At 54.3% G+C, this 17,158-nt stretch overlaps 6 protein-coding genes across 6 annotated transcripts; 2 read left to right on the top strand and 4 right to left on the bottom strand.

The window, feature by feature from the left end:
* Positions 1-151: 151 nt before the first annotated feature.
* Positions 152-2,416, bottom strand: UMAG_03810 (uncharacterized protein; the record flags this gene model as incomplete). The annotated part of the gene is made up of 1 exon (XM_011391946.1): positions 152-2,416. One exon carries the CDS (start codon positions 2,414-2,416, stop codon positions 152-154), a length of 2,265 nt encoding a protein of 754 aa, XP_011390248.1.
* Positions 2,417-3,221: 805 nt separating this feature from the next.
* UMAG_03809 (1-phosphatidylinositol-4-phosphate 5-kinase) lies at positions 3,222-6,317 on the bottom strand (the record flags this gene model as incomplete). Its single annotated transcript, XM_011391945.1, has 1 exon — positions 3,222-6,317. One exon carries the CDS (start codon positions 6,315-6,317, stop codon positions 3,222-3,224), a length of 3,096 nt encoding a protein of 1,031 aa, XP_011390247.1.
* A 1,735-nt stretch (positions 6,318-8,052) lies between these two features.
* UMAG_03808 (uncharacterized protein) lies at positions 8,053-9,249 on the bottom strand (the record flags this gene model as incomplete). Its single annotated transcript, XM_011391944.1, has 3 exons — positions 8,053-8,259; positions 8,351-8,556; positions 8,637-9,249. The coding sequence occupies 3 exons, from the start codon at positions 9,247-9,249 to the stop codon at positions 8,053-8,055; spliced, it is 1,026 nt and encodes a 341-aa protein (XP_011390246.1).
* Positions 9,250-11,713: 2,464 nt separating this feature from the next.
* On the top strand, positions 11,714-12,253 carry UMAG_03807 (uncharacterized protein; the record flags this gene model as incomplete). The annotated part of the gene is made up of 1 exon (XM_011391943.1): positions 11,714-12,253. One exon carries the CDS (start codon positions 11,714-11,716, stop codon positions 12,251-12,253), a length of 540 nt encoding a protein of 179 aa, XP_011390245.1.
* A 332-nt stretch (positions 12,254-12,585) lies between these two features.
* On the bottom strand, positions 12,586-13,596 carry UMAG_03806 (uncharacterized protein; the record flags this gene model as incomplete). Its single annotated transcript, XM_011391942.1, has 1 exon — positions 12,586-13,596. One exon carries the CDS (start codon positions 13,594-13,596, stop codon positions 12,586-12,588), a length of 1,011 nt encoding a protein of 336 aa, XP_011390244.1.
* A 1,169-nt stretch (positions 13,597-14,765) lies between these two features.
* Positions 14,766-17,105, top strand: UMAG_03805 (uncharacterized protein; the record flags this gene model as incomplete). The annotated part of the gene is made up of 1 exon (XM_011391941.1): positions 14,766-17,105. The coding sequence occupies one exon, from the start codon at positions 14,766-14,768 to the stop codon at positions 17,103-17,105; it is 2,340 nt and encodes a 779-aa protein (XP_011390243.1).
* Positions 17,106-17,158: the final 53 nt, after the last annotated feature.

Raw genomic sequence — 17,158 nt, 5'->3', positions numbered from 1 at the left:
CAGAGACACGCAGCGATTCGAGTGATCACAAACTGGCAGAATCGTGACTGGTATCAGATTGAGAAAATTTAGCGTGCATCAGCGCACTCTGGCACAACGTAAACTCGAAAGTTACTAAGTTAGGTCACAACCATGAAGAGTGGTGCGCTATTCAGCAGCACGTGAACCAGCGATCGTTGGGGTTCTTGCCGCTAGCCAAGCGAATGGTTCTCCTCATGATCTCGGCTTCTAGGTGCTGCCTGTCGTGTCTGTCCTCGCACGAGTGTGCGTTTGCAGCTGCACACTGCTGCGCGTCCATGTATGTGCTAGTGGAGACGATCCGGTGGAGGATGTGGCGAAACATGCGCTCGATGTTGTTGCCCGTCTTGGCTGACGTGTAGAAGAGGGTAAAGCCGTGTTCTGGTTCTTGGAGGTCTGGGAGAGGTGCGGGTAAGGGCGCGACAGGTTCAATGGGAAGAGAGATCGTGGACGGGGTGTGTGGAGGCGATGGCGATATGGGCGATTGGGGTTGGAAGAGGTCGTTGATAGATTTGGGTGCTTTGAGCGTGTGCGTGGCAGCTGTGCTGATTTGCGGTGGATGCGGACGCCGAGAAGCAGTGGGTTTGATCGTGGTAGCCACCGAGAGCGTGGACGAGGCGAGAGAGGGTCTGTATCTCAACCCTGGCGCGTCGCCTGCAAGTACGCTCGAGTTGAAAGAACCCACACTAAGCCGTTTGACGCTCCCATCATCGTCCGCATCGCCACGGCTCTGGCTCTGCTTGCCCTCTGACGCACCAATCCCCAGTGTGGTCCGAGGCGTGGGACTGACGCTGAAAAACGTACTCCCGCGAGGCGTATGATACACCGAAGGAGCGTTCAGGCTCATGGTTGAATCCACCCTCTGCCTATCCTTCGCCTCTACGACCGTGCCACGGATGCTTCTCGGTGGAGTCTCCTGTACCCGACTCTTGCTCCGCGCCACCCTCGTGGAGCAAGAGCCAGGAAACGCTACTTTGCCCGACCTTGCACCGCCGGTGCTGCTGTCCGACACATGGTCCGACTCTTCCTGATCGCTCGTTTGAAACACTTCGATACTCTTGATCGATTGCCGCTTTGCATGACCCCGTCCACGCGGCGTACCGGAGCCGCTCTGACCGGAAGCTTTTGACTTGGTCCTCATCCAGCCCGACAGAAATCCACTTCCTATACCTGCCGAGACGCCTTCTGCGAGCGGTGGGCCGAACACGAGATCGGATTCAGCCGCAGGTGAAGCGGTGAGTGTTGCTGCGTGGGTCATAGTGTTGTACGGCGTAGCGTACACGGTATTGACTGTCCCGCTGTTCTGATCTGCTGTTGCGTCGTCGGCGTCGCTATCCGCCTTTGCTTGCGCCGATCTCGCAGCAGCAGCTGCGATCGAAGAAAGCGATTTTCGTGACAAACGGTAGTCGGACGTCCTTTGTCTTGCCGGTACTGGCGTCGGTGATGAGTCTCCATTCGCAAGGTAGCCGAGCTTCTTTAGCGATATCGGCGTTGGCTCTCCTTTGGCACCAGCCATTTCCACCTTTGCGATGCGAGAGCTGCCTGGCGTCGTCACCTGCTGTGCGCCATTCGGGTCAGGCCTGGACAGCACCTCGTGCGGGTTGGCTGGTTCCTCAGCACCACTCGGTACCTCTGCTGTCTCGACCACATCACCCCAATCTTTCTGCCCCTCCTTTCTCTGCTCCAATCCATCCAGCAAACTCCACACCTTGTCTCGCTCTACACCTTGCACGACACCCTCTTGTATCAGATCCACCTTGTTCGCAGCGCAGATCCATACAAATCTCTTCCTCTGCTCGTCCGTCTCTGGCCCCGGTGCCTTTTGCATGAATGCGTTGTACCACATCTTGACCCTCTCCAGTGCTTGGTCGCCCTTGGTCACGTCGAAAGCGATGATTACCGCATCAGCGCCTCGGTAGAACGCGGATCCTAGCGATTGGAATCTTTCCTGACCGGCGGTATCCCAGATCTGCAACGTTGCTTTCTCGCCTTCCGGCTTGGAAGGGTCGATGGGAAGAGTTTTCGTGATGAAATCTGCTCCGATTGTCGCGCGGTACGAGGGGAAGAAGGTGTTGGAGAGGAAATGGTTTCGGATCGACGTTTTGCCACATCCTCCGTCGCCGATGAGCACGATCTTGAGCGTTCGTTTAGGTAAGATGCGATGTAGAGACGTTTCGGAGGAAGAGATGGACGAAAGCGTTCGCATGGATCCCATGGCGGCTACCGCAGACGATTGCAGAATCGACGCTGCATTGCCTCCGGATTGCAAGCGTTCGAGTGCGGCTGGTCTTGTGGGTTTGACTGCTGACGATGCGGCTTGTATCGAGGCGACGGTTCGATTTGGTGACGTCGTCGATGTAGAAGCGACATCTCGCCGTCTGACTGTCTGAGTCGGCATTTCTGTCACTGGTTTCATTCCAGATGTTCCAGATGGATTGTCCATGTGTGTCCGTTCCAACACGATATCGAAGCTCGCAATGATAGCAGTACACTTTAATGAGCAAGCGGTGCGTGTCGGCGTCGTTGCAAGATGCCGTCCTATGTGGTAACGAATCGAACCTCGGCGCTTCGCCACGTCCACACCACAGCAGTAGCTTAGCTCTCGCTCGTCACCTCCGCAGCATATCGGCTGCAGCCACTCTGACAAGATAACAAGGTCCTGAGTATAGGATCGAAAGCGATCGAGATGCGCAAGCTGAAGGTCAAATCGTGAATCACGAGTCCAAAAAGACAAACCATCTGCTCGCGTGCACACCTACAGTTTTCCCGATGCGACCTGCTCAACCCAAGAGCCACCGTTGCGCCACGACGTAAAAGTAAAACATAACCCAACGCTTAACGCGTCACAGGCACGCGTCGTTGCACTCACAACCCACACATCCTCACTCACTCCACTCGGCTTCTCTTCCACCCCGATCGTTCTTGGTCACCAACAAGTCTGTGACATTCCTTTCAACCCTTAAACAAGATGCGAGATGGAAACAGTGCGTAGACAGGAAAAACAAATGAATGTGTGTGTGTGTTCGTAGTAAGAGACTATGCAAGATACGAGATGAATAGCAGCATCCACGATTGTCGCCGAGAGCTGCAAGTAACGAGTGTGGGTGGTGTGAAAGGCTGTATATGTTCAGGACAACAACGAATGGAGGGTAAAGAAGCTTAGCCAGGGTGCAAAGTTGTTTTAGATGCCAAGATCCTGCTGACTATTGCTGCTTTGTAGCAGTCTTGTCCGGCTTCTCCGTCTGAGCAACCTCTTCGATCCGAGCCTGCTTGCCCTTGGACTTGGCCACATCCTGGTCAGGGAAACCCCACATCTTGGGACGTCGGCTCTTGTCTCCGCCCGTGACGACGCTGCAGAGGAAGTCGAAGAAGCGCTGACCGTACTCCTTCGGAGGCACCGAGCTGATCATGTGTCGGTTCTGCGTCAAGCCCTTCCAAATCGTCTCGCCGCGTTTGACTGACGTGTACGGCGTGAAAAGGTCAATGACGCCGAGGTAGTAGATCATGTGACCGGGCCGGTTGTGCTCGTCGGTGGAGCGGAATCCACCTTCGTCCTGGTAAAAGAGAAAGTGACGACGTTCGCTCACGTCGCGGTCCGGCAGCTTGGTCACTTGCTGAGCATTGAGCGCCTTGGGATCGGAGCGTCGCACCGCTTGTCTAAGCGCAGAAGCGTCCTGTTCGCTGCCCGATCCGGCACCAGCTCGCTTCACCTGCGTGGGCTGACGCTTGATCTCCCGCGTCTCTGGCTGGAAGACGCGCAGATTGTCCTGGCGCAGGTTATCCTTGTTGCCACGACGCATGTCGTGCAATCCGATGAGTAGCGAGTAATCCATTATGTTGAGTCGCTGTAGCAGCGCAACATCGCTGCGCAGCTGCGCTTCAAGCAGAGCGCGCTTCTCCGGACCCAACTCGATCTCGCGCCCGCGCTTGAGCCAATTGAGATCCTTGAGCACTGCACCAGACTTGGCGGCTGCCTTTTCCTCTGGATATTCGCGCCCAATCGACGAGCCTTTGAGGTCGTACGTCTCGTGGATGTCGCGGTGCGGTGGGAAGAGGTTGTTCATGATGACAAAGTGGATCTTGCGACCATGGGGCAGCTTGACACGGTGCAAACCGTAGAAGCGGCTGAGTAGCGTGTGAGGGTTGGCCTTGACGTGCTCGTGGTAGTCTTTGAGGATGCGCAGCAAGAACTTGTGCTCCGAGTGTCGGATCGTCTTGATGATGAAGCGGTAGTCGCGAGAAAAGTAGAAGAAGGAACCGCTCTTTCCTGGCGAGCCCAGCTCGCTGAGAATATACTTGGACGTGAGCGAGAGCAGATAATCGGCTGCGTCCAGATGAAAGTGTTCACGCAATTCGCGAAAGACCCATGGCGCATAGTCCTTGAACTTGAAATCGTATTTAGCAGTGGGCGTCAGTTCTCGACCGATAATGTCGAAGGTGAACTTGTGCTTGGCGGTAAAGTCGGCATCGCACAAGGGACGCTTCATCTTGGCTTGGCATCTCGAGACACCGATGCGAATGCCTGTGAGCATGTTGTACATGAGGACGTAGTTGGCATGACCTTCGCCGATGAGATTACCGACGAGCACCTTGGGTTCAGCATCCTCAGTCTCACGTTCGCGCTCGCGGTCGGTGCGCTCCTTATCTTTTGGGTTGACGTTGAGCCAGTCACGACCCGTTTTGGTTCGTTGCAGCACACCGACGGCGCCATTGGGAACAGCGTCCCTGTCGCCAGATGAACCTTCAGCGGCTGCATCGCGTGCCCTTTGCTCCTTGTAACGTCGATCCCTGCGCAGCTGCTCGGCATGTTTGGCGGCTTCTTCGTCAAAAGCAGCATCACCGGTGCGCAGAGCATGTGTGGAGCCTTCTGCTGTTGTAGGCGAGTTGAGCGCATCTGTCATCCATGGTTGAACGGGAGATGACGAGTTGGGCTCGCGGTCTCGGCTGCTTCGATGAACAGAGTGTGTCAAACTGCCACCAGACCTGGATCGTCGACCTTGCAAGGACGAGCCGGTGGTGTTGCGACGCGCCACATTCTGGCGTGGAGGGATGCCGGCGGGCGGCGCTGCTGGGTCGCCGTTGAGTTGTGAGCCAGAGGCGGAGTGTGATGAGCCAGGTTGGCCGATACGTTGTTGAGGATCATGCAGATAAGGGGAATCGTCGTGCGTCAGCCGAATTGCGGGTGCTGGGGTGATGCCATTGGCACCGTTGGTCAAGTTGGATGATGCAGAACCGTACGAAGCGAGGCGTCGCTGTATCATGGAAGCATCATCGTCTTCGGCGTCGGAGGCGGCACCGTTGGAGGAAGCGGTGCGGTAGGCGGTGCTAGCGGTCGAAGTGATGGAAGCGTTGCGACGCTCCTTGGAGATCGAGGGCGGACGGTAGGCGCTGGTATTTGGAAGCTGTTGCTGAAACCGTTGCTGCTGCGGCAGCGAAGCGAAATCAGCTGTATCGATGGAAACAGGCTCATCAGTAAAAGCTGGTGAAGCCGAGTGCTTTGGGACAGGGGCATGCGATGCACTCAGGATGTGACTTGAGTCGGCAGTGTAGGCTCGGCGAGCAACCGGGGCCTTCTTCTGTAGCGGCGCAGCCGATGGAGTAGATTCGTCCGGGTTGGCCGCAGATGTGGCGGCGGAGGAGGAGGAGGAGGAGGATAAAGCAGAGGCACCGTTAGCTGGGTAGGATGGGATGTGAGGCGAGCCGTTGGTGACGGTGCTCATGAGGCCGTTGCGAGAGTCATGACCAGCAATATAGTCTGCTTCAAGAGGCGGAGATGGTGGAAGCTCGCTGAGAAAGGGATGATGGCGCGTTGGGGCGGTGAAGCTCGACTGGGACTTAAGTGCTGCCTCTTGACGAGCTATCGGGTCTGGTACTGAGGATGAGGGAGTCGAGGCGCTCAGAGAGACAGCATTCTGTTGACGCGTGCGACCCTGACCGAGCTCGTGCACGTCCGGCAGCGGTCGATCGGCAGTGGATGTAGCTTCCACAGTGGCGGGCTGTTGGATGGCATGATGATTGCTGCCGTGAGCTCTCTTGCTTACAAGCTGGGGTAGTCGAAGGATGCGGTGACCAGCAGAGCTAGCGGAGGTGAGGCCGTTGGCACCCGAAAAAGTAGGGTCATTGGCATTGCTGGGAGTGACAGAACGAGAGACGACGGGAGATGCGTAGGGAGCCGATCTGGAGATGGTGATGTCGTAGACCTCGCCAGTGCTGTCGTTGACACGGATCTGCTGCTCCTCGCGTTCGAGGGCTAAGCGGATCGAGTTGAGCGTTTCTGCTTCAGAAGCGTGTATCAACATGATCGATCATGTCCCGGTCCCGGCTGACGGCAAGACCGAGCAAAGGTCGATGCAGCTCTGATGCAAGGCAAGAGATGTGTCCGCGTTTGATAGCAAGCTAACAGAGCAGTGGGACGAAGATGTTGGTACGTTGAGGCAGTGAGCGGCGAGTTAATGTTGGATGCCGATGTGAACAGCCTTTTGCGGTAAAGAATGTCGATGGAGGACGGTGCTGGTGTTGCTGTCGATAGGTATGATTGACGACGATGATGCCAAGTTGATGAAAGCATTTACGATTGAGAAAACACAAATCGTGATTGCCAAGGCTTCAGCTGGCATGAGAGCGCGGGCGAGACAAGGAGAGAGCTTGTTGTACGAAAGATTACTCGTGACTGTACCGAGCTGTGCGTGCTGTGCTAACTTGATCGTGATTCACGATTCGTGATTTGGTTCTGAGCTGTGATTATCCGAGGACAAGCAAAAAAGCACTCATTCATATTCACGATTATAATTTCTCACATCTTTTGTTTTTAAGTTATATTTTGTTTTCCCCTTTGATTTTGGTCAGCTCGACGTGAGGCAGTGCAAGCAACCCACTCACGACTCACGACTGCAACTCGTGACTGTGACAGTACGCTCAGAATTCGTGCGGGTGATTCGTGTGACTGTACAAATTCACGATCTGGGCTTAGTGAATCGTGAATCTCGAATCGTGAATGTGACACGACATACAACACTCACTCCTCGCTCACAACTGCTTTGCCCGTGTAAGCTGCCAGAACTGAAACAAGCGAAGTGGAGTTCCACTCTCCCTTTCTTTCGCTATTGTTGTCCAATACAACACTACTTGCACCGACCCTACACATTTGTATTGCAACGCTTTTGCTTTCAAAAGCAACCAACACCGTGACTCGTCTCGCTTGGCCCGCTCTGACGTTGCGCTTTTCTTCGCACTGTGGGGGCTCAAGCGTCAGACGTACTAAGTTATCGTGATTGACATTTGTAGTAATTTTAAGCGAGCACCAATCAAGAATAGGGTGAAGAGCATCTCGCCGGCTGCCAATTGAACTACACTGTGACTATGTCGCGGCTTTTCTTAAGCTAATCCATTTCCAGAGTCAGAGAGTCGTTCAGTCAGGGAGATCCACGGTTGCGAAAGCGGACAACCGAGTTCGACGACGATGTTCTCAGAAAGTCGTGAGTGTGGCGCTTGCTTTTCGGGATCGACAAAACAATTTATCAAAGAGCTCGATGCGGTCCACATCGGCTCTACCATCAACGCTTGTCTAGTATAGCCTGGTGCGGTTGCTACTTTGGATTCTCGCAGCCCAAGGCATTGATCATGGTAGCGATTTGACAGGTCGTTTAACTAAATAGTTACTGCAAACGCCGTCCGTGGTCTTGTCGTGTTGGTGTGCATTTGGCAACAATCTGTGAATCTGCCGAGCGCTTGGCGCCTGCTCATTCACCTTGACACATTTGCGGCCAAATGCACGCCCACACGGTGCCTCTCACTGTGGAAAAACAGCCCTTGCTGTCGTCCTGCACGAACCCCCTGAGCCCGTCCTTCCATCCACCATTCGTGATGATGGCCATGGCTTGTGTTCATGTTTGGAGATTTGCAGATCGAACGATCGGCGGATCCATTCGTGATCCTCGATGCATCAGCCCACATTTAGCAAGGCAACAAGACGATGGTCGGCTGATAACATGAGTTGGCCAAGTGGCGTTACCATAGAAAACTTGATGCTCATCCTCAGACTTCTTGATCCCCTTGCTCTTCACCATCAAACTCGTCATCAATCTCTTCATCCTCGTCCTCTTCGTCCGCATCGATTCTTGCATCCTCCTCGTCCTCACTAAATGCATCATCTGAGTCGTCTTCCTCATCATCGAGCGAGAGCATCAATGCTCTTGTTGATGCGTTCTTGGTCCAATCCCTGCCTGACTCGATGATCAAGCCCTGTTGGATACATGTGCAGACGTCAGCGCCCATGTACACCAGTTTCACTTTCGACATTCCCTCAAGACCGCGTATGCCAAGGGATACTTACGCGCAATATACCCTTGACGAGCTCCTTTTTCGATCGCGCCTCGTTGATCTCGCGTTGCATCTGTTGCACTTTTTGCACCACGACAATGTCTGGTGATGCGCCGGAAGTCTGTGTACCCGATGCGGCGGGGCGTAGTTGACGGCTGCGAATGTCGGCCTTGATCGCTTTGATGTTTTCGAGAAGTTTCATTGTTTCCAATCGTTGTTCTGCGCAAGAGGATGCAACAAATGTAGTCAGTACAGCTTGGATCTGGTTCAACGTAAGTGAGCGCGCCATGTCAACCTACCTCTGATCCTCGCCTTGACCTCGATCCTTTGCTTCTTGATCGATCTTATTTGATTAAAGACCCTGAGAAACTCGAGCGCTTGATCATCTCTCTCATCCAGCAATTTGCGTGTGGACGCGTACGTCTTCTGATCCGCCTTCTGCTCGTCCCTCTTAGCAGCAGGTGATGTGGTGGACAGCACCTTGACGATCACCGCACTCGACTCCAACGCTCTTGCTGTCTCCACTTTGAGTTTATTCTCCGCTTCGAGCTGCTTCAACTCTTGCTTCTTGTCCGCAATCTGCCTTTGAAGAGCTGACGAGCTGGTGGGCATCTTGGTCACCTTGCCCGCCAGTTGGGTCTCGTAGGCTTCCCAGAAGTCGAGCTCCTTGGCTTTGCGGCTCAGGTTATCCCGTCGATTCTCCACCTCATAGTAAATGGCGCGCTCGAGTGGTGACAGCTGAGGTTCGGTTGAGGAGCTCAAGGAAGTAGATGGTGCTATGAGGTTTCCAAGTTCGTTGCGTTGGAGGCCGAGTGACGATGGCCCGGCTTCGGACGAGGCAACTGCTGCCGCTTGCGAGTCGATGTGCCTGTCCAAGGTGGCCAGAAGCGCATCGAGGGGCGATGTCGTCATGACGCAAGACCGTGTCGGGCGCAAGCAATCCAGGCCTGAACGTTCAGACAGGTGCGATCGAATCGTGTTACGTAGATCAAAGAGGCAAGAATTGTTGAGGAACTCCTTTGACGGCGCCTAGTGAAATTCGCGAGCGCGCGGAGATGGTATTGCTCGAGATCAACACCCACGACTAACGAGCAAACTCAGTGAGCTGTGACAACGACCAACATCAGAGACCCTACCAACTTTTTCTGACGCGTCTACCACGCAACAGACGTGTCGGTCCATCAAAACGATGTAACATTGATAATAAAACGCCGTGCGTCCACAGTGACGAGTCACGAGTCGTGTGTCCACGTCGTGCGTGTTCTCAGTCGTGAGTCAATACCATGGCCAAGGCCCATTGGAAGGCCTCTTGATTCAACATGCATGGTGGTTTGGCAAGCTATGTATTGATCACAGCAGAGTTAGCAGATTTTACTTCTAGGATCACGGCAAAATTTCTAGGTGAGGTTGAACCCGACCTCTAACCGCTGTAATATGGCCCTGCTCTCGCCGAACCGGTCCATCGACGAGGCGAAGTCGAGACGCGACCCCTCACGAATGCCGCCGTCATCCTTGAACTGCTGAGCCACCTGGTCCAAAGTGAGGTTTTGGCCATTTCATGATCGAAACGAGACTCAGATGCTCAACAGACAGTCGGCCAGGCATGAGGCTTGGTACATGGTCGACGCTGCGCAACACCATTCGATACAAACTGGTCAGCAGAGGCTTACAATGGCTGCACTTGACGAGCAAGCAAAGTCGCAAGGATGGGTCAGTTGTTGGACCTTTGGGAACTCGAGAGTGCATCCTTGAGTGGGTAGGAGTCGTGTTCGGTGCGTAACATACATCGATGTTCGAGCTTAGAATCTCTGCCTCGGTGTCTATGTTAGGAACGCTGCTTGACAGAAAGCAAGCGTCAAGATTATCCGAATGCGCTCCATGTCGATGATCATACCAACCAGCAACTGTTCACTTTACCCGTCACGAAAACGCGAAACGAATGAATTTTGTGCTGCTGCCGAAAGTTATTCACGATTGTACATATTATTTAGATGGAACGCTTTGGTGTGGTTGCCCTTGTCTTTTGTCGACGAATGCAGCGGACTTGGAACGAATGGGAAAAAATCCCCATTGCACAGCAGCACAAGAGGGAGGGTCTTTCCTTTTTTCGATGAGGGTTAACTTGTTCGGATTGAATTTTGATGCTCAACTGCATAAAGTTGACACAAGAGATCCTCGCTAGGGACTTTGCTCGCCCTTTTCCGGTCAACGCTCACGGCTGCTCGTGCATTTTTGCCGCTCAGCCGACCTTTGACTTTTTTGGGTTGCTCAGGGTTTAGACCAGACTTGGCTCTCTGCCTTTTCCATCTGCGAGCAATCGTCAGGATCTGTGCTAAGCTTACGAGACCGATAAACTGCCCTGAGGCAACCCGGAGGGAGTCTTGATTGGGTCAAGAACAAATATCGAGCAACGAGACAGGGCCGAGACGAAATAACGAGTTGACCAGGATAATCACGAATGCGAAAGATCGTCAACCTGTCTCACATGCAGCGCCTACACGAGAAACGGCAAACTGAGCGTCGCTGCGCAAAGCGGCATGGAAGCCTTAGTTTCGTCAAAGCGCTCAACAGGCGTTTGCGTTGCCAAGCCTCGGCGTTGACCTCGATCGTGCATCATCCGCCTGCAAAGCCAATCTGTTAGCGTGCAGCGTCTTGTGCTTGTGTTAGAGTCTCGCTTTGCCTTGTCCCGAAGCATACGCTACCTGCACCTTGGTACTTCTTCTCTGCGTGATTGCTGTGACGGATCAGGCGGCAGACTTTCATCTTTGGCCTGGGTGAATATGTGTAAGATGGATTACTTCGGCGGCGAAGTCGAAATCATCGATCCTTTTGAGGTACTGCCCGACCATAGCCGAATGCAACTCACAATGCGGCGGCCTGTGTTCCTTTCTCTCCGCCCAAGTGGATGACGAGGCGTCGCCTAAGCGAGGCAACCATCCGCTTCGGGCAGCCAACCATATACAAGGTTGTGCTCCATCCCAACTGCCTCGTCGGGCGATCTGACCCAGTTTGCATCCGGTTTCGATTCGTTTCCTCTGCCGCAACTTGCTTCCCATGACATTCGAATCTGATTTCGAATCAGCTCATTGCTTTAGGTGTGGCGTGTCATCTGGCGCTTCTGTGGCGACAATCGGGAGCCGGTCATGAGCGGAACTGCGCGCTATACTTCTTGCAATCCATGCTACGAAAGCGGGCATGTACGCTGAGCGCGACGGATATATAGGCGCTTGTTGGCTGTCCTCGTCAAAATAAAATATTCCATCCCTCCTCGCGTTTTTGGTTGCATCCATCTTCCCAGCTCTACTCATCTATCCTCTCTAGCAACGCTCAACCCTTGACGTTCTTCCACCTCCTTCAGTTGGCTTGAAAGTAAAATATGGTCGCCATCTTCCGCGCCATCTTCGCGTTAGCGACTCTGGTCGCCGCAACCGCCGCCGCAACAGTAGCACCGCGCAGTTCCAAGATCACCTTCACCGTGACCAACAAGTGCAAGCACACTTTTGCACCCATCTTCTTGCCGCCGCTGCCAGGCAAGACACAATGGTCTCAACTCAAATCGGGCAAGTCCGAGTCCTACTCGTTCTACTCGGACACATACCGCGGCAAGGTCTTCTCGCCTCTTCGTCAAGCCAACGTCACCACCGGAAAGGGCGCCACACAGGGCGAATTTGACTTGTACAGCGGACAGTACGACATCTCGGTTGCCAACGGCTTCAACGTCGGCATGTATCTACAGCTGCTTGGCAGGCAAAGCCAGGGCTACTGTCAGGCAGCCATCTGCAGCAGCAAAAATTGCAAGGATGCCTACAAGGTCGAGAGCGGCCTCATGACAGCAAGCAGAGCAGGCGACCAGACCGTCAAGCCTAACCACAGCTGCCCTCCAACATTCACCACCTGGAACGTCCAGTTCTGCTAATTGACGCTAAAAGCCCTGTTCGAGCAACTTCGCTTACATTTTGTTCCTTTTGCTCGCGCACTGACTGCTAGACCTCTGCTTTTCAATAGTCAGGGATGTTCGCGCTTGAGCTTCTTTACTTTGTTCCAACTTTGATTTACTTTTGCTTCTCCTATTCTGTTTACAAGCTCAGCTCGTCCGTCGTCGTCGTCGTCGTCGTCGTCGTCGTTGTTGTTGTCGTCGTAGTGCCAAGCGTGTCTTTGAATCTGTTGTACAACCTTCAGAGCTGTAGTGATTTGAGGCTTGGAGGTCGAAACTGTTGTGCAAGTTGGGTGTGGAAATAGCTTGGGCCCTCAGTTTGATTTCGCTTTGCCGGTGTTTGCCGTTGGGGCGCGGAAATCCTCCTCCTCAACATCCCAAGCGAGTGTCGACTTGTCGGCGCCAAGCATGTCGAGCATGCTGCCAATGTTCCACTTGCGTTCGATCCCGTTATCGCTGCTTGCAACCGTGAAACATGTCGGACGGTCATCTTCCCGAGTCGCGAGGAGATTCGCACGCCGTCCCGGCACCAAACCTGCTCCAACCACCGCCTGCGATCGTCGCAGGAGCTCGGAAAGCTCTGGGAGCGAAGCTTCAGAGCGTGCGCCTTGGCTGTCCTCGCCTTTGTGCTGAGGTATTGGCTCTTCGATCGAAAGTAGCGCGGCGGCCTGTTCCTCGGCTCCGGGCGAGTGCATCCGATTCCGGCGTGGTAGTAGTGGCGGCTCGGAAGCTTCTGGCGATTCAGCTGCCTTCCTTTTGTGGGAATCTGGCGCTCCTGCGAAAGGAGAGGTAGGCGACTCGAGACCATAGTCACCTCGTGGTGGAACGCTGCTCAATCCGGACCAGTCTCCGGCATCGGCAGAGGTCATCTTCCAGAGATCCTGGGCTGCCATTTGACCCGCTTCGCGCCAGCGCGCTATTTCCTGGGGCAGCGTTGTGAGAGCTTTGTCTCTTAAGCACTGATTGGCTTGTTGAAGCATAAGAAGCCTCGCCTCGAGTGTCTGACGTTGCTTACGAATGCTGGAGGACAAAGTTGAGCTCTGGTGCCCTCTGACCTTCTCAGAAGAAGGTTGTGTTGAGGCTGGAGGCGGTGCGGTAGTGGATTCCTTGCTTCCTTGTAAAGGACTTTGCTTGAGGGGAGATCGAAAAGGTTTGGCTAACGTCGAGCGCGAGGGGGTCAATCGCTGGGAACGGGGCGGTGGCCGCCTACCCGCAGTGCTCGTCGAGATGCATGATCTGCTGGTAAGAGTGTCAGCGGAATGAGAGCCCTCGGTGTGTATCGACGAGGAAGAGGCTGATCTGGAAGACGAGGGTGCCGGATCCATCTTGACAAGCTTCTGTTCCCTTCAAGTTGAGCGAAAGCCGATGCGACTGAGTAAGGAGGGACTGTGAAGTTGAGCTGCTCAACTTGTGCGGCGGTAAGGGCGTAGCGAGTTTGATCGATCGTTACCAGCTGTAGCGTTAAGTTCGAGTGCCTCGAGGTGCAAGAGAGTGTGATGCCGAAGATGAAATGACGAAAAATGAAAACGGCGTACTCCTTGTGGCCTGATGGTCAACATGGCGACATCTTGTCTTTGTAACCGACTTGGTCACGTAGAAGCCTGTGCGTCGTTGCCGTGATCGGCGCTCAAAGCCCGTCGTGAAGCGTGTGAACAGTCAACTGAGCGAGCCGTTCTGTGTCGGAGCTGCCGAAGGGCAAGCCTGGGCAGTCGTTAATGCTGATCTACGACGTCGGGCTATGTGTCGGTGATCCCGCCAGTCGGGGTGGGAACAGGTTGGTCCAGCACCGCAGCGGCCAACTTACACCGATCGCCACTGTGGCGCCGCTCCCTTTGCTCGTCCCTCTGAAGCGAACAAGGATAGTCGAAGTTCCGAGGTTCAGATCTGCCGCCCTCGACTGCAATCACGAATGGTATTCAGGGTTTAAAAGATCCAGAAGGCTCATCACCCACGAATCGTGAATGCAACAAGGTGGAGGAGAGCTGTCGAAATTTCGTCTTTCTTGACTTTGCCATTCACGATTATCCACAATTCACGATTGTCAATCGTGAATCACGAATGCACGATTCATGATTCACGGATACTTGCCAATCACGACTCACGACTGATTCGTGATTCATGATTGTCAGTCTCTGAGTGTGGGTGCGGAAACGGTTGAAACAGTCGTGAGTGTGAGTTCAAGAAAACGCTTCACGTGCTTCGGAACGCGACCCTTTCTCAGCTACGCTAATCACGACTGCAGCTGCTCGGCTCAACATACACAACAAGCCAGTCACACAGTTGTGAGTCTCGCACGTTCTTCCAACAAAAGGCTCGTCGGCCTTTTCCAGCTTCACTCTTGTCGATCCGCATTGCATATTGCTCGCCGCCCAGCACTCGGCCTCCTCCTAACAGGCATTCGCTATCACCACGTAGCTAAATATACCAAAAGGCGCGGGCGGCATCTTTACATCAGTCGATTCTCGACGAGCACCTGCTGCCCTCTTTGCCAATAATGAGTTCCGAAATGGAAGCAACGCCTCCAGCAACACCAGCGCATCTCTCAGCATCACCCACTCTAGCCTCATCCGATCGGCAAGAGGTTCGGGACATTGCCGCCACTGCAAGCGATAGTGTTGCCGAGATGGCAGCAAAGTTTGCCCAGCAGCAAGAGCTCGCTTCTTCCGCCAAACACAAGGAGCAAATTCAGGCCCTTGACCAGTCACAAACCACGGACGCAGACCATGATGTTCCCCTAGTTGAAGCAAGCGAAGCTGAACAGTCCCCCGTAAGTCCGGTATCTCCAACATCAATACCACCGGCCATGTCAATCCCCGAGATCAAGGCGGCGCTCGCTTCCGAACGCGACCAGGCCAAGGCAGCGGCAGCGGCAGGCGTCATTGCATCGGCAAAATCCGATGCTCAACCTGTCATTCTTGGTATTGCAGTGGTCGACTTTAACCATCTGGTCGGTCCCCAAATCGAGTACACATATCCAAAGGAGCTGCAGCAGGATGAGGACCTCGTCAAGTCGCTCCCCTTTCTCGCACTGCCAGATGGCAGCCATCTTTCTGATGAAGACTTTTGCTACTTTCACCTACACTGTTCCAAGCTATCTCCATCCACCATCTTTGGCATCTCTTGCAACCGCCAGATCGCTGCAGATGCCCTTCTCAAGAAAGGTGCCGAGGTCACAAGAAGCACTGTGCAGAAAGCCATTGTCGTCTTGGCAAAACAGCCCGTCTTTGGTCCTATCCGAGAGAAGCTGGGCATCGTCACACGTGCCTTCTTCGCCCAAGGGGATCTCGCCAATGTCGACATCCTCGTCGACTTTCACTCGACACTCGAGATCGGCCTACAGAGCGGCGGCATGTCTGAGGATCGCGAGACGGTCATGTACATGGGCACTTCGTTACGCGAACTCGTCCACAAATGGCGCTTCAAGACGCTTATGCTCGTCAAGCTTCTCCTCCTCCAGCGTCGCGTCATGTTCTTCGGCTATCCTGTCGAGCAGCTCTGCAATTACCAGTATTCGCTCGTCTCGCTCCTACCCGGCCTACTTCTCAACTTGCAGGATGCGGGGGATCCCTCGCTACATACTCGCGCCGGTCGAGTCGAGGCGGCTGATAGTCTGCGCTCCTCAGATCGCAAAAGTTTGCTCAAATTTCTCGGAATGCCGCTCGACATTTTCGGTCCAGACGCTTTCTTCCAGCCTTACTGCCCTCTGCAACAGATTGATTTGCTCAAGTCGCGATCCTGGCTCGTCGGCACCAGCAACAGCATCTTTAAGCAACAGCGTGACTGCAAGATCGATGTTGTTGTCGACCTCGAGCATGCACATCTAGAATTTCAGGATGCTAAGCTGCATCAGATGGTCAACCTCACGCCTGAGGATCGCAAATGGATGGACGAAGTCATCTCTTCCGTTGTTGAGACTTGGAACCCAGCCGATCCGACTCGACCCACTTCGATGGGCTTTCACGGAAGCGACGACTATCTGCGCGTTCGATTCGAGGACTACATCTGCGCTATGCTTTCATCGACAAAGTACGCCGACTTCTTGGCCAAGAGCGATCCGGAACAGGTGGCGATCCAGGCGCCGGATGCCTCAACCACAAACAGCTTTGGTGCCGAGTTTCTGACAGCACTCCGATCCACAGAAGCCTTCAAGCTGTGGAATTCGGTCACCGATCCGATGCTTTTCGACATTGTGGATCATAAGCACCCGTGCGAGGGTAAGACATCAGCGATCGAGGATGTCGGGTTACGGCTCTCTGCAGGCCTCCACGATCTTCGTCTTGAAGAAAACCTGGCACCTACAAGAGAGGCCATCGGCAGCGCACTGCAAGCTGGCAGTGCCAACTTCTACCGGCTTGCCAGCAATCTTGGGAAGGACATTGCCAAGTTCCGAGAGAACCACATTGCTGCAAACCAATCGGTTGGTGGCCAGGGTGCTGCAACGCCCGGCAGCAGTGCAGGCGGTGTCGGCGCGCTTGCCTCCAGATTTAGCTTCTTCAGTTCCAGTGCGCCAACGGCGTCAAACGCGCAGACAGGTACATCCACAACCGCAGCGCCACGCGCATCGGGGTCCATCACAGGCGAGGCGATCGATGCAGATGGACAGCACACTGGTCGATCGGGTCGAGTGGCCTCCAGTGAGGTACCTGGTAACGCGGCTGCGTTCAATGCCAATGAGGCTCTCAATGCAGCAGGCCAAGCGGCTGCTCAAGCTGGAACTCAGGTGCGTGCGGCGCTTGGCAACTTTGGCTCCTTCTTATCGGCACGTCAGAAGTCCTGGGCGGCCAGCCGCAGCACCAGCCCAAATAGCAGCAGCACCAACCACAACGCACAGTAGCTATTCGTCAAGCAACAGTCATACTATGCCGTCGCTATGCCTATCAGCCATGG

Source organism: Mycosarcoma maydis, chromosome 10 (assembly GCF_000328475.2).
Source record: "Mycosarcoma maydis chromosome 10, whole genome shotgun sequence".
Lineage (NCBI taxonomy): Eukaryota > Fungi > Basidiomycota > Ustilaginomycetes > Ustilaginales > Mycosarcoma > Mycosarcoma maydis.
Note: the sequence above shows the minus strand (reverse complement) of the source record. Positions and strands in the feature narration are given on the sequence as shown.